We start from the raw sequence: 22,579 nt of genomic DNA, 5'->3' as shown, positions 1-22,579 counted from the left end.
TAATTCATTAATCAATAAATAAAAAATAGCACTTGGTCACTGTCGTTTCCGAATATCAGTTTCCTAGCTGAAACAGTGCCTTAGATATTGCCCAGAAGAGAAAGAAAATAAGTAATTAATAAATCGATAATAATCAAGTCATTAATCAATTAATTGGGTAATCCAAAAATAAAAATGTTTTTGCCAAAACATGTTTTTTACAGTTTTTTTTGCCGAAGTACTTGTTCACTATTGTGCCAAACAAGAAAATAAACAAACTAGAACGGCACTCTGTGGAGCACATACCTCCGCCAGGCTGAACAGTTTATGGTTTGTATCCCAACGATAGGCCAGATCTGGATTCGGACCTGAACAAAAACCTATTTGGCTTGTTCTTGTCACCTACCAACTCATTCCCCAAGTTTAGTCTTGTCCATAACTTTTTTAAATATCATGTTATATATCGCTTTTCGCCCGATGCCCGATCTCTCAACGGTGAAAAATCACTTAAAACTTAAATAACTCTCGTATCCGAATCCATATTCAGATCCTCGCCAATATGGAATGGATTCGGTGTTGTCACACACCCAACCTGTCCACCAAGTTTCGTCCAAATCCGTCCACAACTTTTTGAGATATCGTGCTATGTATCGGTTTTAGCCCGATCACTCAATAGTGAGGAATCACGAAATATTCTTCTAGCCGGATTCTGATCCGGATCTACACCAAAATTGAATAAACTCTTCCTTGTCAAATACGCTACCTCTCTGTCAAATTTCATCCGAATCCGTGACTTTTTGAGATATCTTGTTCACAGATAAACAGACAAACAAACAGACAGACAAACAGACAGACACACAGACAGACAGGGTGAAAACACAACCTCCATCCACCTCAGGTGGTGGAAGTGACAAACAAGAATATGTAGTGCATTGCACGATACTTGCGAAAACCCTAAAATAAGTTGCTGACCTTTGGCCTAGGTTGACATTTTGGCCTCAAAATAATTGGTGGTGGAATTTAGTGATCTGATCTGATAAAAATTGAGGATTTTAGAAATTTTAAATGGTTGTTTACCTTTGGTCTATGTTGACCCTTTGGCCTATGCTGATCTCAAAAATAGTTGGTGGTTGAATTCAGTTAGCTGAAATGAAAACCTATTCAACTTTCAAGTCAATTGGTCAAATTGAGGATTTTAGAAATTTCACTTAAGTTGTTTACCTTTGGCCAATGTTTACCTTTTGGCCGATGTTGACCTCAAAAATAGTTGGTGGTTGAATTCAGTTAGCTGATATGAAAATACTATTCAAATTTGACATCAATCTGATGAAAATTGAGGATTTTAGAAATTTCAACTTAGTTGTTGACCTTTTGGCCTATGTTGACTTCAAAAATAGTTGGTGGTTGAATTCAGTTCGCTGATATATATATATATATATTTTTTTGTATACAACATCGAGGCTCGTGAAAGAGCGAACATTAATCACACAGAGAGACAAACAGACACATAAAACAAATAACATCGGGAGCGGTAGACAAGATGGGGAGAGAGGGGGAAGGACACAAACACAACATTTGAGAGCAGGGACCGAGAGACATGGAGACATCGAGAGATCTGTGGGAGGGAGAGGGCTTTGGGGGGGGGGTGGGGGGGGGGGTGGGAGAGGTATAAACATATGGACACTGCATGAAAATACTAATCAAATTTGACATCAATCTGATGAAAATTGAGGATTTTAGAAATTTCAACTTAGTTGTTGACCTTTTGGCCTATGTTGACTTCAAAAATAGTTGGTGGTTGATTTCAGTTTGCTGATATGCAAATACTATTCAAATTTCAAGTCAATCAGTTGAAAATTGAGGATTTTAGAAAATTTAAAAGGTTGTTGATCTTTGGCCTATGTTGACCTTTTGGCCTATGTTGGCCTCAAAAATAGTTGGTGGTTGATTTCAGTTAGCTGATATGCAAATCCTATTCAAATATCAATTCAATTGGATGAAAATTGAGGTTTTTTGAAATTTGAAAAGGTCGTTGCCCTTTGGCCTATGTTGACTTTTTGACCTAAAAAAAATAGGATTCTGTTGGACCACCAACTCTACCACTTGGTGACGTTTCGTGAAGATTGGTTTAAAACTGTGACCTGTAGGCAAGTATAAGTGAGCAGACAGACAAACACACAAGCTGAAGTGATCAATATACTTGTCCAAAAATGTTTTTTTGCCAAGTAATAAGGCACAAGCCCCACGATTTTCGCAAGTAACAAACAAGAAAACAAACGTAGTGAAAACTGAGTACTCTCTTTCGGCGCGTGTCATCACCAGGGTCCCTTCGGTGCCCGGCGATGACATCGTCCGGTGCCCTGAGATGGAATCGGGAGGCCGGAGTACAATAAAACAACCGACCGAGCCCATCAAATGACATGGTTTTTATAAGAAGTTCGTCTTGAGGTAAACCAAGCAATAGCAGAATCAGAGTATGAGAAAAACGAACACAAATTACAATGTGCTTCCTTCACTGCACATGATGTGACATGAACCTTCAAAAAGAATGAATGTGAACAGTAAGGTGAAGCACCTCGCAGGAATTACTATTCTGAACCTACGTCCGTATGAACGGCCCAGCATTATTGAGCACGTTTCAGACATATCTGGGAAATGAGCACAAAAATGTGAGGTTGTGTGAAATTTCACACTGAAATGAAGCGTCATGAACGCATTTGCATTGGGAGGAAAGTCTATGACCCCATGAGAAAAAACATCCCCTTCCTCGACCTTCTCACTCTGCTGCCTTTTTCTTCAATATTTATGTCTTTGTTTTCATTGTTGTTGTTTATTTTTTAAGGAATATAAATGTTTTTATTGAGCTTTCAAATGATTCTATCAGGCAGATAAATTGTGATGTAAACTACAACATGTTCGGGTTAAATCCGACAATTTCCTACCATCAGTTTATCCCAATAATTTTATTTAGGTAACTGATACTGCACATAGCAATGTCTCAAGGGACTCCGCTTGTGCGCAGTGGGTGGTTCTGTGTCTTTCACAGAGTACAAGTACTCAGAAGTAACAATTTCAACTGACATATCATATTTTCCAGGTTCAAAAAGATCCTCTTAAACTAAGCAATTGATGTTTAAATATGGTGGACGTTTGGCAGGCACCCCCTATTAGTCAGAACGCTTGCAGCAAATACTGGTGTGGCACAACAGTTCACAGTCACCGTTTCAGTGAGGAGGTGGTATTATTTTATAAACAATCACAGCACAAATCCTCTAAAACGTGAGAGATGGCTTCGTCTGTTGTCTTACCATTTGTTCTCAACACCATGGAGCACAATGTGAACACTTGTTCTGTAAGATTTGTAAAAATCTTTAAAATCCTATTGGACGACTTATGACCCCCCCTGTGTATATAAGTGCACACACACACACACACACACACACACTGAGTACGTGGTCCATTTGTTAAAATTCAATTGTTTCTTGTAAAGTCTGTGGGCACAGACCTTTTTTTTGCTGCACTCACCTTTTTGGTACCATTTGTTCGAAGCTCCATTACTCCGAGTGTAAAGTTTGTTCGTTTGCCTTGCTTGTTGAATTGGATGTTCTTGGTCAAGCCTTCGACTTTTACCTGCAAAATCACGAAATAAATAAAATATCCAGGAACAACAACGACCACAACAACAACAAAACAATGTTGAGGGAAGGACAATTAAATACGTTGAGATAAACGTCAGGACCACACAACTGCAAAAGAAAATTCAAACAATGTCTTCAGCCCCATGACTACACATTCAATTTAATAAGCAAAAACAACGTCATCCCAACTAATAAATTCATTCCCACATTCTTAGTCTCGGCTGGTCCTTCGGGGATGGCACAGATGTAGATCACTTACTTTTGAGTTGTCTCGTCAGGCTTTCATTCCCAACCTGACGGTAAACTCTCCGACTGGTGTCTCACAGGAAGGGTTTTGCATCAGTGAGTGCACCATCCCTCGGATGGATGTTACCTCGGGTACCAATCTGCTCGGATCAGTTGGTGGACATGGATGATTCCAGGGAAAAGTTATGGCCACTTTTGAGGGATAAATCCACTCATTCATTCCTCTTTTTTCCCACCTGTGGAACCAACTTCCACACTTTATTCAATCTCATTCCTCCCACCAGGTCTTCAAGACAGCTGTTCACCACCATCTTAGACCATCCCCCATCAAAAACCATGATCTTTTTTACCCTCATTAACCCTGAATCCCCCACCACAAACCTTCCTCCTTCCGAATCCCAAGTTTTTTTTTCCTTCCTGAGAGTTTCCTTCTGGATCCATCCTGTCCACCCCAAGCGTCCTTTCCAGCACCCCCCGCCCCCCCCCCCCCCATATGTTAATGATGATGGCATAGGTGCCTCCAGTATGACGTCATAATTCGGCAAGTACAAAACTTTATTCTATCAAGATGAAATTTGTTGAGAGTCATCTCGGGATAAATTGGTGGAGATAAATTGGTGGAGTCACCGGTCACGTGGTTCGGCCGCCACATTTGTTTGAACACAAAAGCCTTAAAAATCACTAAAAACACGTCCTGGCGAGAGTCTGCAATCTCTGATTGCTCTTTCTTGTTGCGTCATGTTTTTATTTGAAGTGCATTTGCAAATGCTGCTAAACAAAAGGGAGAAAGTTATTGTGAAAGTAAATTGTGTTTCATTTACACATTTTTATTATCTAATACTTCAATAAGCTATTTATTTCAGTAGATTCCATATAGCTGCATCCTACAATCATGGGATCTGTTAAAACCGCAGAAACGGATCAGGGGGAATCTGGGTCAATGGACAGGTGGTCGGTGAGGGCCAGATGTCCATTGGCCCTTGTCCCTGTGCGGATGTCTACCCATCACCATATTTCAGAACCTGATTTTCATCTCCATCAAGTCCCTAGACAGCAATCTTAGCAGGTGAACAAATCGTTTCGAATTTTCATTTGTTGCATCGCATTAAAGTCTCTGTCCGTATGTCCTATCATTGGCGAGCTAAATTGAGTTGTCTAAGGAAATGGATGTGGCTTTTAATATCTATGCTATACAGTAGAAGTTGTGCAATGATAATAATAGTTCATGATAATAAGAGAGTTCCAATTTAAAAAAAAAAAATCAACATTTATTGATCAGAGATATATATCATTCGTTTAACTATCAATCATTAGTATCAGATCATACAATGAAGAAAACCAAAAACAACAAACGTTACGCCTAGGTCCCCCGTCGGGGAAGTGATGTGAGTTGACAAAGTGGAAGACGCAGAAAACATGCTATGATATGATATTTCGCTCACAAGGTTCAGACATACATGGAGGCGGCCATCTTGGAATTTGACGTGGCGACCCAATTTTCAATAACGTTCTTCCTTATGCCTAGATACACCCACACACCAGATTAGAAGTTAGTAGTTCGTTTATTTTTCAAGATATTTCGCTCACAAGGTTCAGATATATATATGGTGGTGGCCATCTTGGATTTTGACGTGGCGACCCAATTTTCAATAGGGTTCTTCCCTGTGCCTAGATACACTCACACACCAGATTAGAAGTTGGTACGTCGCTTATTTTTCAAGATATTCAGCTCACAAGGTTCAGACATACATGGCGGTGGCCATCTTGGATTTTGACGTGGCGACCCAATTTTCAACAGCGTTCTTCCTTATGCCAAGATACACCCACACACCAGATTAGAAGTTGGTACTTCGCTTATTTTTCAAGATATTCCGCTCACAAGGTTCAGACATACATGGCATCAGACATACATGGCGGCGGCCATCTTGGATTTTGACGTGTGCTGAACCCACACAACAAATTCGAATGCGGTCCTTCGCTTACGCACGCACGCATGCACGCACGCCCGCACGGACGGACGGACGGACACACGGACGGAGGGGAAAACCATAGTCCCCCTTTCGCTCCGCGGTGCGACGGGGGACAATAATTAAAGATATGGAGCACTCCTGTATCATGGCCCAAGGCATTCTGGGTTAATTTGAAGTCGCAGGCAACCCTTAATACATACAGTAGATAGTAAGCAAACGACAGATTTTATGTAGCTCACTCCGAATTCTCGCTTTCAGAAGGGAAACCAATGGCAGGATCTAAGACTGGTGGAAATTCTGGTGTCGTGCAGAGACACGAGAGCAGATTTGGCTCACACAGTCGGGCAAGGTCTCACAAGGTTGCTAGTCAGGCCTGTGTCAGAAAAACTAAAAGGATGGTTGGAAGCAACGCTTGACAAGCCAATCGCGGTATCATTGATCAGCAACAAACAGGATGGTAATTCCCTGCAGACAAATTCCGGTGTCTTTTATATAGGCCGACACCAGAAGAACCAGCAGGCATGATTGCCTCTGCAAAGATGGCTCACCAATCCACCATCTGTGTCTCATTTGTTCTGTTCTCCTCTCACCAGGGAAACATTATTATTTCTCTCTCACACTCAGAGGTGGCTTTCTGTTGCGGATCTTGGGCTGGCATGCCAGTAGTGCATGCTCAAATCCTGCCGAAGGCAGCAATGCTTGGGATTTAGATTCTAAGATTCTGGAAGTCGAGTCAGTTTCAGAAGAAATGCCACGTCACAAATGGTTTGGCGATAAAAACCTTGCTGGTTCATTAATGACCTTCAGGGTGGGATATAATGGCCTTGCCCCACCGGGTCTGGTCTACATGTGATGCTAGTCAACTTATTGTTGTTCAAGACCTTACCTTTTTCTGGTACTTGCTACTAATCTAATATATTTTCACGTCAGACAGCCTCAGTTAACAACGGCCATCTGCGCTGGGATATTTTACCCCACAAATGGCCGAAAAGTCTCTAACTACTGCTTTCAGTGAAATTAATCAACAACTTTACTGTTCCCCAAGGTCACCAAAATGAACCAAATTGACGGAAATATGCACGGGACGCAGAGGGATGGAAAATATTTCATACCTTTATAGGGATTTATTTATAATAGGTATGGGGAAAAAGGTGGCTGGGATGTGCAAATCGGAACAAACCTTGCGAGTTAGCGGACATAAAGATTGATGTGGGGACACACAAACCTGTCTACAAGGATAAATAAATAACAATTCTAACCCCGCAAGGCACCACCACTGATCTCTATACGAACTGGATTGGAGGCTCGACGCCAAATCAACGCTAATCGGTCCATTAGCTGTGAGGTCACCGGAAGTAGATTCGTCGCCATATTGGTTCCCCCAGAAAATCTGCGTCCGTTCATTGTCTTTATCAAAAGACAATGCCTGCTATATTTTATAAAATAATTTAATCAAAATTTCAACAAAACATTCGATTCAAGTCGACTTTAGACATCAAGTTGCCGTGAGGAAAGATGCCGTCCTGTACATATGTTGCTATTTTATATTCTGTAATTTTAATTTATCATAATTTGGCAATATCCTGACATGTCTTGGAGGAGAATAACAAAAATATTTACGATGACCATCATGTTTCTCTGCCCAGAAGTATAACTCAGAAGTTTGTTTTCACTTTTCTCTTCTGATTCTGATTCTTTGATAAATGGATGCAATTTATTTTCAATGGTACTCACTTCAGTAAGAATATTGTGCCAAGTGGAATGAAAAAACAAAACAAAACAAAACCAACACTTGACCACAAATATGGTACATATACAAGTATTCACATACCAATTTATTTTGCAGATCCATGTTATATTATCAGCAATGAAAAAGTAAACGCAGTCTTATTTTCCTATTCTTAAAATTTTTAAAGAATATTTAATTACTATTAATATTTAATATTTATATTAATATTATTTAATATTTAATTTAATTTATTATATTATATTTAATTAATTAATTATTTAATATTTAATATTATTATTTATTATTAGAATATTTAATTTATTTAATATTTAATTAGAGGGAATTTAAAGAATTAAATATTTAATTATCAGCATATTTCCTACGAAAATTCCCCCTTCCCACTTTATTTTATTCCATTCCGAATTGATTTTAATCCGTTCCAAAAAAGCATTATTACAGGATTGATGAAATGCCATCATACGCTGCTTACGGTTATAAAAACCGCAGTGGTCGATTTGAATGAAGAAGAGGAATCACATCACATCGGTAAATGCACGGAGGTATATAATAAACCTGGAGAGCCAATGACGGCTGTCGGCTGAAGCTAGCGGAAGTTGCTTGGCGGCCATATTGGGAAGCCGATTGTGTCTGCGTCCGTGTTTGATCTCACAATCAGCTGATCTCACAATTTCTGATTCATTTTGGATGCTTACCGACTGTAAGGAGTCTTATTTGTGAACGCGCTGTTTCAAAATGCCACAGTGTGTTGCATTTGACTGCACAAATACCTCAGGGAAGGCCTCCACATGCACATTTCACAAGTAAGTGACAAACCGCGATCGCGGGTGTTCTGCTTTTTCAGTTTTTGGCGTGGTCACGGTGGTGGGGCTAGGTAATTAAGTTTCAATGAAGTTTCAATGAAGTTTGAACACTGTTTGAATTTGATGATGTTAGACCACGCGCAGGGTGTGCAATACGACACAGATCTCAAATATAACTGTATTGTGTATTCACTAGGGCTATGTGAGTATGTCAGACTGATGTCTGATTGACTCATTCATTGATTCAGATTGAAGTATCGAGATTGACTCGTCAGCTCGTGATCATTGTCAAGTGATTTAATTTGTGATGAGCTTAACTTAATTGTCCAGTCTACTACTGTCAGGGTTTCCATGCCCTCCTGTGTCACTCGTGAGCAGAAAGAGCAAATGGGGGTTACTTGTGGAAGGTACGAAAGTCCGACACATGGCAAACATTAGCAGATGAAGTTGTATTTAACTATACATATGAAACTCAAAATATTATTTTGATATGGAGTCGTTTTGACTCGGATGTTTTGACTGCCCTCTGAGGTTTTGACCCGCAACCACATTTTGTGACCACAATGTATTTTGTTTCAAGGTTTCCAAAGGATAAGAACTTGTGCTCTCGATGGACATCTGCCCTGAGAAGGGAGTCCTTCTACCCCACCCCAGGCACCACAGTTCTGTGCAGTGATCACTTCAATGAGAGTGACTTCGACAGGACTGGTCAAACCGTCCGACTGAAGCCGAAGTCCGTCCCCAGCGGTTTGTTGCCGCATATAAGCGCCTCTTGACATCATGACAATGATGTGACATCAAGTCTGCAAGTGGGAACTGTTCTGCACAGGAACTGTTCTGCGACATGACATCAAGTCTGCAAGTGGGAACTGTTCTGCACAGGACTCAACCAGAATCCTGAATGCGGCTTCCTTCAAGTGCGTTGCAAAGCAGGCTGTGCCTGACGAGAGTCACGACATGTTGGTGGCCAGACGATACGACCTGGAGCTGAGATCGCCGGCAAAAGAGCAGATGAAGCCACGACTATGCGGATATTCCAAATTTTGAGCAACTTTCCATCTTTACAGAGTCATGTGTTGGCTATATTGCCGGCTATGTGGTGAGGATGGTGAGGAAGACTCTGAAGTGTAGCCAATGTCTTTCTGCATTGACCAGTAACAACGAAGAATGGCAAACCACACCAATGTACAGCCTGATTGTTACCAAGAACAGGGGTGGCCTCATAGTTCCCTCGCACAGTGTTGTTCGTGTCTGTGAGGCGACCGAACGCTGTGTCAAGAGGCTCCTGGCTGTAAGCAATGGCAAAATGCCTCGTGAAAGTGGGATAAGAGCGGCAATTTCCACTTCTGTCCTTTCTGAGGTCGGTCGGTCTACATTTGCTTCCTTGGATCGGCACACGTTTGACTGTGAGGCAGACAGCAACCATGTGTTTGCTTTAATACATTCTGTATCACAATCGTACAGCAAGATACGTTTCCATCATGTTGTGAGAACACTCGATGATGACATGAAGGAAGAGCGCATCAGGAAAAAATATTGCAAACTGGTCCTGTTTGCTCACCAGTGAGGCAACACCAGAGCAAGCTGAAATATAAGAGCGACCTCATCTCTACATGGTAGTCGCGTGAATTGTGCAGAATTGTGCATAAATATATATCGGTGTTTAGTTGTAGAAGATGTCGTCCTGTATATCTATTGATTTATGTTTTAATACTGGAAGAGTAAGTCGGGCTGGAAGCTCGAGAAATATGTATTTCTACTTTGTTTGGTGACTTGAGTACCGATACGTTTGTTTGAAAAGCAATGAAGTACCTGGTCCAGTAGGCATACTTTTGGTTGCAATTTATGATGTTCATGCAAGTGCATTTTCAATGTATTTAAGTACAATTGGCATTACTTTTTCATTATGTCCATGTTTATATCATTGTTTGATATGGGATGAATTGCTTTGAGGTATGTGGAATAAGTTGTGGGTGTTATGTTCACTGCAAAATTGCCTGTGTAGAACAACTGATCAAACATGTATTAACTGTCCTGCATTGTTTTCAAAAACTCGTGAACTTTGGTCAACCATTAACCATGGAAAATTAAAGATTTGTGTTCACAGATAGTTCATAGAACAGTGGCAAGCAGATCTGATCTGATGGTATATCTGTGAACACAAATCTTTAATTTTCCATGGTTAATGGATAGTTGCCCTTTGTCTGATATGGCGAGTTCACCAACACTTCGTGTAAATATTTAAACTGTAAAAGATGTGTTGCATGAGATGTCTATATCTCCGCTCCATTATTCATGTAACAATTACCATGTCCTGCTGAACGTTCCATTGCAACATGTAAGTCTTGTATGTTATGAATAGCAAAAACTTCCGAAACCCAAGAATTGTGTGGGTTAACTACATGACAGCGTTTCATGTCATTTATGTGACTGACTCACTGTTGATGTGTTGCTGACCCATGTCAGTGTAGAATAAACTCTGGTTATCATTATATCTGCGTGGTTTCTAACATCTCGGTAATAGAAACATACACATCTTAGTTACAATATAATGACTGAATTAAGTAACATCATATAACATGACAACAAATCAGATCTTTATATTGAGGAATATTATAGAACAAGCCAAAGAATGACAAACGACGATGTACCTCAATTTTATAGATTTCTAGAAAGCTTTCGACTCCTTGCCCAGAGAAAGTCTGGGTCATAATGAAGAAATACAGCATACCTGGAAAATTAGTGAACCTTGTAAAAGCCCTTTACCAAGACTTTCAATGTGCGGTCGTCGGCCAAGGTGAAACAACAGAATGGTTCAAGGTGAAGACAGGAGTTAAACAGGGGTGTAACATGTCAGGATTCTTATTCCTACTAGTGGGTGATTGGGTCATGAGAAGAACGATAAAGAACACCGAGCGGTAATTTTGGGCACTTTTTTTTTCAAACAAGCTCTAAACCATTGGATTCCCCAGGAAAAATGCGTCTAGAATCAACTTCAAACTTAATGAACACCATTTCCTTAAAGAACGGGATTCTGAGCCCGAATATCAATTCAAATATTAGTATTCTATATTAATTAAATAGTCGGCGGTCCTAAAATTCGCTCCAGCTGCATCATCAGTGCGCCACGCCTTTGCTTTGACAGGCTTTGTTGACAAAACGATCGGCTTCCCAATATGGCCGCCAGACTATTTCCGGTGGCTTCACGGCGGCTAATGCTGCGAGGTGGCCAATTGGCTCTCCAGGTTTATTATATACCTCCGTGGGTAAATGACATTCGTTTTGGGGAATCATGGGGGAGCAAAGATGGCGGACAAATGGCTTCAAAAAATGAGCTTCCCTTCCTATCCAGTTAGTATAGAGATCAGTGGTGCCATGCTATGGGCTGTCCTGGCCATGGGGCAGGCCTAATAAAAATAAAGTCTTGACCTCTTCCGGGCACTACATTATACTACACCACCATGGCTTGTGGTGCACTGGCCAGACAGACTGTGATTGGTCCTTTTAAACTGCGTAGCACTTTTGTGGTGCTTTTTGTGGCCACAAGTCCTCACCTGGCTTCACCTGCTAACAATATGTTTTTATGCATATAAACTTACTCTGATTATGCTGCCTCTGTAAATTACATTCGATGCCTCCTCAGCATCATATTTTACAAGACAGGTCCCCGATACATGGCGATCGAACCTACTCAAAACAAACAGACCATACTGTAGCGGCTACCGCTGGGTATACACAATCGCCTTGCACCTACCGAGGACGCGGAGCGATCACCATGCCGGGCTCGCCCAGGACGCCCGGGCACGCCCAGCCTCGCCTTTCCAAGGCTCGTCCAGGACGCCCGGGCATGCCCGCTCTCGACTTGCCAGGCCTCGTCCAGGACGCCCGGGCATGTCCAGACTCGCCTTTCCAGGGTTCGCCCAGAACGCCCGGGCACGCCCAGCCTCGCCTTTCCAGGGCTCGTCCAGGATGCCCGGGCATGCCCGCTCTCGACTTGCCAGGCCTCGTCCAGGACGCCCGGGCATGTCCAGACTCGCCTTTCCAGGGTTCGCCCAGAACGCCCGGGCACGCCCAGCCTCGCCTTTCCAGGGCTCGTCCAGGACGCCCGGGCATGCCCGCTCTCGACTTGCCAGGCCTCGTCCAGGACGCCCGAGCATGTCCAGACTCGCCTTTCCAGGGTTCGCCCAGGACGCCCGGGCACGCCCGGTCTCGCCTTCCCCGGGCAAACGCTCCGGGATAATGTGTATATATATTGCTGCCCGATAAACGGGCTTTTCAGAGTACCCGAGTTGGTTTGACACAATAAAGAAACTCGGACGAATTCCAGCTTTTTGTCGCGTCCATTCTTCCGATTTATGTTGGAGCACAGCTCCTACAATACTATAATCTTACAAGAATCTAGCTATGGATCTCCCACCTAGTTCCATGTAACAATTTCATTAAAAAAAAAAAAACACCCCTGCACCACGTCACCATAACAAACTCTAGTTTCCTCCCGTTGTCCCTGTTCTGTTGCCCTGAAAAACAATCCACTCCTCGAGCTTATGAACCGAGCTAATGTTCCACCAGCCTTTGATTATAATCACCCCTTCACATTGATTACACTGGACAACAACAAATTTGCTACTGGGGTTAGAGTAGGTGTCTTTGACTAATTCGAGCATGCCGATTTCAATTCTTAAATCAGAATTAACCAAACACGTAAGGATTTTTACTTACAGAATCCAATGTCACGTATTTTGAGTGTTTTTTTTTAATACTGCGTATACTTCAATATCATAATGTTAGATTTTAATAATATTATATTTCAGATTGCTATGAATAGACGGACGTGTCTGAACAGTGCAGACTGTTTTTGCTACGTATGTGGCGAGTATACGCCTCGTACCCAACATAACCAATCGTCTCAACATCACATACAAGCACTACTCGGTTGCAACATGGGCGACCAAGACAAGACATGGGCCGCACACATATGTCGCATAGTTTGTATCTCCGGACTGACACATGGTTTAATGAGAAACGAACGTCGATATCATTCGCCATCCCAATGGTGTGGCGGAAGCCGAGGAATCATCTGATTGGCTGGAGCTGGCTGCACGGTTAGAGCGGATGGTTTCACAAAGTTTGTCCACTTTGCTGAGTTGGTTCAAGATATGAGAAAGGCCTTTGATTAAATGGGTTGCCGTATGTCGCTGAGGTTGCATTTTCTTGATTCACACTTGGGCTTCCTCCCAGCCAACATTGGTGCTCTTCAATCCCACTCCTCCCTCCAGGTCTTCAAAACAGCTGTTCACCACCATCTCTTATGTTCCTCCATCCAAAACCTTGATCTTTTCTACCCCCGTCAATCCACCCCAAATCCACCTCCTCAAAATTCCGTTTTCTTCCCTGAAATGTCCATCTTGTTTATCCCGTGTACCCCGCCCCAGCCCTCTCTCTTCCACAGATCTCCCGATGTCCCTGTTCTCTACTGTTGTTGTACTTCCCTCTCCTCCTCTTGTCTCCCGCTCCCTTTATTATATGTTCTATGTGTGAGCTCTTACACGAGCCTCGACTTAGTGTACAAAAAAAAAAAAAAACAGAAAAAAAATGTGTTCCTGTCTTGTTTTCAATTACCGAATCAATTTAACCCTCTCTGTGTATATAAAATTATATAAGACTTATCTGGTTCCTCATCCGTCAAAAAAAAACTTTTAAATAAGATAGTTATGTACCCTTATGCCAGTTATTACCCTGCGCTCACGAAGCGAAAAGTGGGGTTAAGCATTCCAGTACGTACGTGTGCCGTACGTGTCTGCATTAAAAAAATTAATTTTCTCTGCAACCGGTGGTCCGATTGACATGACAGTTTCACCATAGGAGGGCCTCCTCCTGTAGAATATCTTAATGATTATTATGACGTCATAGGTCACGTGGTACAGGCGCCATCTTGGAAAAAATTAGCACCTCTACATCTCTGAAACCACTCCATGGAAAAAATCGAGACCTGGCTCATTGTCAAGTCCTCCCGATGGGGAATAAGATATGTTAATGATGATGTCATCGGTGCCGTCGTTATGACGTCATAATTTGGCATGTACAACACTTATCCGATTATTATTTTTAAAATTTCAGCAACTGTTGGTCTGATGGACATAACATTTTCACCATAGGAGCACCTCTTCCTGTAGAATATTTTAATAATAATCATGACGTCATAGGTCATGTGGTACAGGCGCCATCTTAGAAAAACCGAAAAATGTTGCACCTCTATATCTCCAAAACCGCAGCTTGGAAAAAATTGAAACGTGGCTCATTGTAAAGAATTCCATATGCGGAATAGGTGTTGTTAATGATGACGTCATTGGTGCCATAATTATGACGTCATAATTCGACAGGGACAACGCTTAGTCTGATCAGTTTGAATTGCATTGAGCATGATCTATGAAACAATTATATTAGAGAATATAAATTTATGATGTCATCGTTCACGTGGTCTGGCAGCCATATTGGATCCCCCCCCCCCAAAAAATGTTCAAAAACAGAAGAGTTGGCTCACACCAAGTTGGCTGCGCAGGGTAAGTATTCTATGAACACCGTCTTGTTTAGTTTGTGCCAATTTGATGACTCATGATGCTGTATTTTTGCAAAATACTTTGACATTTGAAACAAAGGAATGAACTGTAATTTCTGCACCCATTAATAATAGTGACTTTCACATTTCAGGAGAAATATCGTGTTTGTGAATTAAATGGCAAACCTATAGTGATGTAGAGCATCATAGTGTGTCCCCATGGCGACCCGACCGAGCTGACCTTCCGTTTACAATTATACGCAAAACGGTATCAATCACTCCCATGTAAAGATGGACAACAGATCCGGTTGGGTTGCAGTGCAGACAAATGTAGTCCAATAACGAAAAAAAACTAAACAAAAAAGGAGAAATATCCTTCAAAAAGTTCCCAAACAATCAGTGCGGAAGAAAGTATGGTGTCCATTTTGTACCCTCGAGGTACCAAACCCTCAGGATATAGAGGTCATCGTTGCATTTTATGGCCACGACCATTCTCCCTGTCGTTCCACACATATATTGTTTGGCTGGGTGATAAAGTGACCACATGACATGACATCCAATACGTATAAACAAATCAAAGTGTCAACCGCTCAAATGATCAATGTTTACAAGAGACGGTCCTCGAATCACGAAACGTTTCTTTTGAGAGGACCTCTTGCTTGGTGGAGAGCTCGGCCCCAGGGATATGATAGAAAATTGCCTAATGGAGGTTGTTGCACAAACAACTGCCTCTCGAGTTATCTGTGTCTGTACATTAAGGAAATTCATATTTAATTATTACTGCACGAACCGCGGAAGTTCAAAAAGGGCGACACACCACCACGACGTGACATTCTTAGGGGAAATGGGGACGGGCAGTAGGAGTTATCCTTCTCTGCGACACTAAAATGTTATAGGTTAATTGAACGAATTTAAAAATACACCTCACGTATACCTGGTCCGTAATTATGTAGCTTCGTTATCTGTAACGTTGTAGCAAAATATCGTATCCTTCGTGACGTAACTCGCACATGATGATCAAGAAGGCGTGCAATGAGCAAGTTAGAGAGGATGATGGAGATTCAGGTGGGGGGAGGTTGAGGAAAGAGATTTGAAGAGCGTTGGATTGAGAAAGGAAGATGAGGAGGACAGAGGGGAATGAAGAATTTGAATCCAAGTGGCCGAATCCAAACTTTTGGGATTAAGATGCAGAGAAGAAGAAGAAGAATGATGATGTACTCTTTTGAGATCTATACCATGGAATCTTTAACATCCACACAAACAACACACGCACACGTAAAGCTTTACATCCCCCTGCCTGTTTGTCTGTGAGGAGGATAGCTCCAAAAAGTATGGATGGATTCAAACTAAACTTGATGGACAGGTTGGGTGTGTGAGAGGACGAATTGATTCTGAAATTGTAATTACTGAGGTGATGAATCCTTACACCTCTTCTTTTTTTCTTTTTTTGCCTTCTCCCATATTTAGCTCACCTGGACTTTAGTCTGGTGAGCTTATACGATCGATCAGTGCGTGTAGGTAAGTCAGTCAGTCACTGAGTCCGGAAGCACTTCAGTCATTATCGCTTGACCCATAATCCTTGCGCTAACCTACATGGGGTTCAAGTGGGTCCAGGTTTGTCCCCCCAAAATAGGAATTAGCTTTTTCCACTGAAACTACACACAATATTTTGCTGAAACTTTATCACAACCTTCATCACCCGTGATGTACCGAAATTTGTTCACGGCATGAAATTTTTTTAAGTCTGAGGGAGTCTATGGGGGGGGGGGGGGGTCAAAGTGGGTCCAGGTTTGACCCCCCAAAATATATATTTGTTTTCTTCTCTGAAACTACACACACAATTTCGATGAAACTTTATCACAACCGTCACCACTCTAACCCGTGATATTTTTCTTTGTTTGTTTAAAGTCATATGGTTATGTTAGTATGATTCTACATGCTGACCTGTCTTCTAGCAACCATTGAAATTGGTTTGTGGGTTAAAATACCTTTAGTCATTGCAGTGTACTGTTTATTCTACCAGGTGAGCGCCAGCGGTATTGCCCCTATGTTTTGTGCTCTCATGATGTGCATTCCATGTCGGGAATAGTGTGTATTCCATGGCTCGAAATCTTCTACAAAAAGGGAAAAGGAATATTCTACTTCCACAACGAAAATACAATGAAATGCTTCCGAGAACATTCTTCTGAACATTCCTATATTTTCCGTTTTTTATTTTTTCTGATGCATTACAATTTTTTTCCTTTTTTCCCGACACATTCCTGTTTTCCGTTTTTCCTATGCATTCCTATATTTTCCTTTTTTCCTATGCATTCCTATGTTTTCCTTTTTTCCTATGCATTCCTATGTTTTCCTTTTTTCCTATGTATTCCTATGCTTTCCTTTTTTCCCATGCATTCCTATGTATTCCTTTTTTCCTATGCATTCCTATGTATTCCTTTTTTCCTATGCATTCCTATGTTTTCCTTTTTTTCCCTATGCATTCCTATGTTTTCCTTTTTTTCCCTATGCATTCCTATGTTTTCCTTTTTTTCCCTATGCATTCCTATGTTTTCCTTTTTTCCTATGCATTCCTGTTTTCCATTTTTTCACAAAGCATTCCTATGTTTTCCTTTTTTCCTATGCATTCTTATGTTTTCCTTTTTTCCTATGCATTCCTATGTTTTCCTTTTTTCCTATGTTCCCCTTTTTTCCCATGCATTCCTATGTTTTCCTTTTTTCCTATGCATTCCTATGTTTTCCTTTTTTCCTATGTTTTCCTTTTTTTCCTATGCATTCCTATGTTTTCCTTTTTTCCTATGCATTCCTATGTTTCCCTTTTTTCCTATGCATTCCTGTTTTCCTTTTTTCCTATGCATTCCTATGTTTTCCTTTTTTCCTATGCATTCCTATGTTTTCCTTTTTTCCTATGCATTCCTGTTTTCCTTTTTTCCTATGCATTCCTATGTTTTCCTTTTTTCCTATGCATTCCTATGTTTTCCTTTTTTTCCTATGCATTCCTATGTTTTCCTTTTTTTTCATATGCATTCCAATGTTTTCCTTTTTTTCCTATGCATTCCTCTGTTTTCCTTGTTTTCATCTGCATTCCTATGTTTTCCTTTTTTCCCATGCATTCCTATGTTTTCCTTTTTTCCCTATGCATTGCTATGTTTTCCTTTTTTTCCTATGCATTCCTATGTTTTCCTTTTTTTCCCTATGCATTGCTGTTTTCCTTTTTTTTCCTTACGCATTCCTATTTTACTTTTTTTTCCTTATGCATTTCTATGTTTTCCTTTTTTTCCTTACGCATTTCTCTGTTTTACTTTTTTTCCCTATGCATTCCTATGTTTTTCTTTTTTCCTATGCATTCCTATGTTTTCCTTTGCATTCCTATGTTTTCCTTTTTTTCCTATGCATTCCTATGTTTTCCTTTTCTTCCTATGCATTCCTATGTTTCCCTTTTTTTCTTCTGCATTCCGATGTTTTTCTTTTTTCCTATGCATTCCTATGTTTTCCTTTGCATTCCTATGTTTTCCTTTTTTCCTATGCATTCCTATGCATTCCTATGTTTTCCTTTGCATTCCTATGTTTTCCTTTTTTTCCTATGCATTCCTATGTTTTCCTTTTCTTCCTATGCATTCCTATGTTTTCCTTTTTTTTCTTATGCATTGCTATGTTTTCCCTTTTTTCCTTACGCATTCCTATGTTTTCCTTTTTTCCTATGCATTCCTATGTTTTCCTTTTCTTCCTATGCATTCCTATGTTTTCCTTTTTTTTCTTATGCATTGCTATGTTTTCCCTTTTTTCCTTACGCATTCCTATGTTTTCCTTTTTTCCTATGCATTCCTATGTTTTCCTTTTTTCCTATGCATTCCTATGTTTTCCTTCTTTTCCTATGCATTCCTATGTTTTCCTTTTTTTTCCCTTTGCATTGCTATGTTTTCCCTTTTTATTCCTATGCATTCCTATGTTTTCCTTTTTTTCCTATGCATTGCTATGCTTTCCTTTTTTTCCCTTACGCATTCCTGTTTTCCTTTTTTCCCCTTACGCATTCCTATGTTTTCCTTTTTTTCCCTTACGCATTTCTATGTTTTCCTTTTTTTCCTTACGCATTTCTCTGTTTTCCTTTTTTCCCCTATGCATTCCTATGTTTTCCTTTTTTCCTATGCATTCCTATGTTTTCCTTTTTTCCTATGCATTCCTATGTTTTCCTTTTTTCCTATGTATTCCTATGCTTTCCTTTTTTCCCATGCATTCCTATGTATTCCTTTTTTCCTATGCATTCCTATGTATTCCTTTTTTCCTATGCATTCCTATGTTTTCCTTTTTTTCCCTATGCATTCCTATGTTTTCCTTTTTTTCCCTATGCATTCCTATGTTTTCCTTTTTTTCCCTATGCATTCCTATGTTTTCCTTTTTTCCTATGCATTCCTGTTTTCCATTTTTTCACAAAGCATTCCTATGTTTTCCTTTTTTCCTATGCATTCTTATGTTTTCCTTTTTTCCTATGCATTCCTATGTTTTCCTTTTTTCCTATGTTCCCCTTTTTTCCCATGCATTCCTATGTTTTCCTTTTTTCCTATGCATTCCTATGTTTTCCTTTTTTCCTATGTTTTCCTTTTTTTCCTATGCATTCCTATGTTTTCCTTTTTTCCTATGCATTCCTATGTTTCCCTTTTTTCCTATGCATTCCTGTTTTCCTTTTTTCCTATGCATTCCTATGTTTCCCTTTTTTTCTTCTGCATGCCGATGTTTTTCTTTTTTCCTATGCATTCCTATGTTTTCCTTTGCATTCCTATGTTTTCCTTTTTTCCTATGCATTCCTATGCATTCCTATGTTTTCCTTTGCATTCCTATGTTTTCCTTTTTTTCCTATGCATTCCTATGTTTTCCTTTTCTTCCTATGCATTCCTATGTTTTCCTTTTTTTTGTTATGCATTGCTATGTTTTCCCTTTTTTCCTTACGCATTCCTATGTTTTCCTTTTTTCCTATGCATTCCTATGTTTTCCTTTTCTTCCTATGCATTCCTATGTTTTCCTTTTTTTTCTTATGCATTGCTATGTTTTCCCTTTTTTCCTTACACATTCCTATGTTTTCCTTTGCATTCCTATGTTTTCCTTTTTTTCCTATGCATTCCTATGTTTTCCTTTTCTTCCTATGCATTCCTATGTTTCCCTTTTTTTCTTCTGCATTCCGATGTTTTTCTTTTTTCCTATGCATTCCTATGTTTTCCTTTGCATTCCTATGTTTTCCTTTTTTCCTATGCATTCCTATGCATTCCTATGTTTTCCTTTGCATTCCTATGTTTTCCTTTTTTTCCTATGCATTCCCATGTTTTCCTTTTCTTCCAATGCATTCCTATGTTTTCCTTTTTTTTCTTATGCATTGCTATGTTTTCCCTTTTTTCCTTACGCATTCCTATGTTTTCCTTTTTTCCTATGCATTCCTATGTTTTCCTTTTCTTCCTATGCATTCCTATGTTTTCCCTTTTTTCCTTACGCATTCCTATGTTTTCCTTTTTTCCTATGCATTCCTATGTTTTCCTTTTTTCCTATGCATTCCTATGTTTTCCTTCTTTTCCTATGCATTCCTATGTTTTCCTTTTTTTTCCCTATGCATTGCTATGTTTTCCCTTTTTATTCCTATGCATTCCTATGTTTTCCTTTTTTTCCTATGCATTGCTATGCTTTCCTTTTTTTCCCTTACGCATTCCTGTTTTCCTTTTTTCCCCTTACGCATTCCTATGTTTTCCTTTTTTTCCCTTACGCATTTCTATGTTTTCCTTTTTTTCCTTACGCATTTCTCTGTTTTCCTTTTTTCCCCTATGCATTCCTATGTTTTCCTTTTTTCCTATGCATTCCTATGTTTTCCTTTTTTCCTATGCATTCCTATGTTTTCCTTTTTTCCTATGTATTCCTATGCTTTCCTTTTTTCCCATGCATTCCTATGTATTCCTTTTTTCCTATGCATTCCTATGTATTCCTTTTTTCCTATGCATTCCTATGTTTTCCTTTTTTTCCCTATGCATTCCTATGTTTTCCTTTTTTTCCCTATGCATTCCTATGTTTTCCTTTTTTTCCCTATGCATTCCTATGTTTTTCTTTTTTCCTACGCATTCCTATGTTTTCCTTTGCATTCCTATGTTTTCCTTTTTTTCCTATGCATTCCTATGTTTTCCTTTTCTTCCTATGCATTCCTATGTTTCCCTTTTTTTCTTCTGCATTCCGATGTTTTTCTTTTTTCCTATGCATTCCTATGTTTTCCTTTGCATTCCTATGTTTTCCTTTTTTCCTATGCATTCCTATGCATTCCTATGTTTTCCTTTGCATTCCTATGTTTTCCTTTTTTTCCTATGCATTCCTATGTTTTCCTTTTCTTCCTATGCATTCCTATGTTTTCCTTTTTTTTCTTATGCATTGCTATGTTTTCCCTTTTTTCCTTACGCATTCCTATGTTTTCCTTTTTTCCTATGCATTCCTATGTTTTCCTTTTCTTCCTATGCATTCCTATGTTTTCCTTTTTTTTCTTATGCATTGCTATGTTTTCCCTTTTTTCCTTACGCATTCCTATGTTTTCCTTTTTTCCTATGCATTCCTATGTTTTCCTTTTTTCCTATGCATTCCTATGTTTTCCTTCTTTTCCTATGCATTCCTATGTTTTCCTTTTTTTTCCCTATGCATTGCTATGTTTTCCCTTTTTATTCCTATGCATTCCTATGTTTTCCTTTTTTTCCTATGCATTGCTATGCTTTCCTTTTTTTCCCTTACGCATTCCTGTTTTCCTTTTTTCCCCTTACGCATTCCTATGTTTTCCTTTTTTTCCCTTACGCATTTCTATGTTTTCCTTTTTTTCCTTACGCATTTCTCTGTTTTCCTTTTTTCCCCTATGCATTCCTATGTTTTCCTTTTTTCCTATGCATTCCTATGTTTTCCTTTTTTCCTATGCATTCCTATGTTTTCCTTTTTTCCTATGTATTCCTATGCTTTCCTTTTTTCCCATGCATTCCTATGTATTCCTTTTTTCCTATGCATTCCTATGTATTCCTTTTTTCCTATGCATTCCTATGTTTTCCTTTTTTTCCCTATGCATTCCTATGTTTTCCTTTTTTTCCCTATGCATTCCTATGTTTTCCTTTTTTTCCCTATGCATTCCTATGTTTTCCTTTTTTCCTATGCATTCCTGTTTTCCATTTTTTCACAAAGCATTCCTATGTTTTCCTTTTTTCCTATGCATTCTTATGTTTTCCTTTTTTCCTATGCATTCCTATGTTTTCCTTTTTTCCTATGTTCCCCTTTTTTCCCATGCATTCCTATGTTTTCCTTTTTTCCTATGCATTCCTATGTTTTCCTTTTTTCCTATGTTTTCCTTTTTTTCCTATGCATTCCTATGTTTTCCTTTTTTCCTATGCATTCCTATGTTTCCCTTTTTTCCTATGCATTCCTGTTTTCCTTTTTTCCTATGCATTCCTATGTTTCCCTTTTTTTCTTCTGCATGCCGATGTTTTTCTTTTTTCCTATGCATTCCTATGTTTTCCTTTGCATTCCTATGTTTTCCTTTTTTCCTATGCATTCCTATGCATTCCTATGTTTTCCTTTGCATTCCTATGTTTTCCTTTTTTTCCTATGCATTCCTATGTTTTCCTTTTCTTCCTATGCATTCC

General features: G+C 39.7%; 1 protein-coding gene across 1 annotated transcript in view; it reads right to left on the bottom strand.

Annotated features, from left to right (window-relative positions):
- The window catches only part of LOC137425674 (glutamate receptor 2-like), a 501,515-nt gene that overhangs the window by 136,115 nt on the left and 342,821 nt on the right, over nucleotides 1–22,579 (bottom strand). The window contains exon 8 of the mRNA XM_068114326.2: nucleotides 3,505–3,609. Coding sequence (XP_067970427.1) covers nucleotides 3,505–3,609 — 105 coding nt within the window. The remainder of the gene's footprint in view (nucleotides 1–3,504; nucleotides 3,610–22,579) is intronic.

The sequence above is a fragment of the Myxine glutinosa genome, chromosome 4, assembly GCF_964187855.1.
Source record: "Myxine glutinosa chromosome 4, kmMyxGlut1.1, whole genome shotgun sequence".
Lineage (NCBI taxonomy): Eukaryota > Metazoa > Chordata > Myxini > Myxiniformes > Myxinidae > Myxine > Myxine glutinosa.
This window is presented reverse-complemented; position numbering and strand designations above follow the sequence as displayed.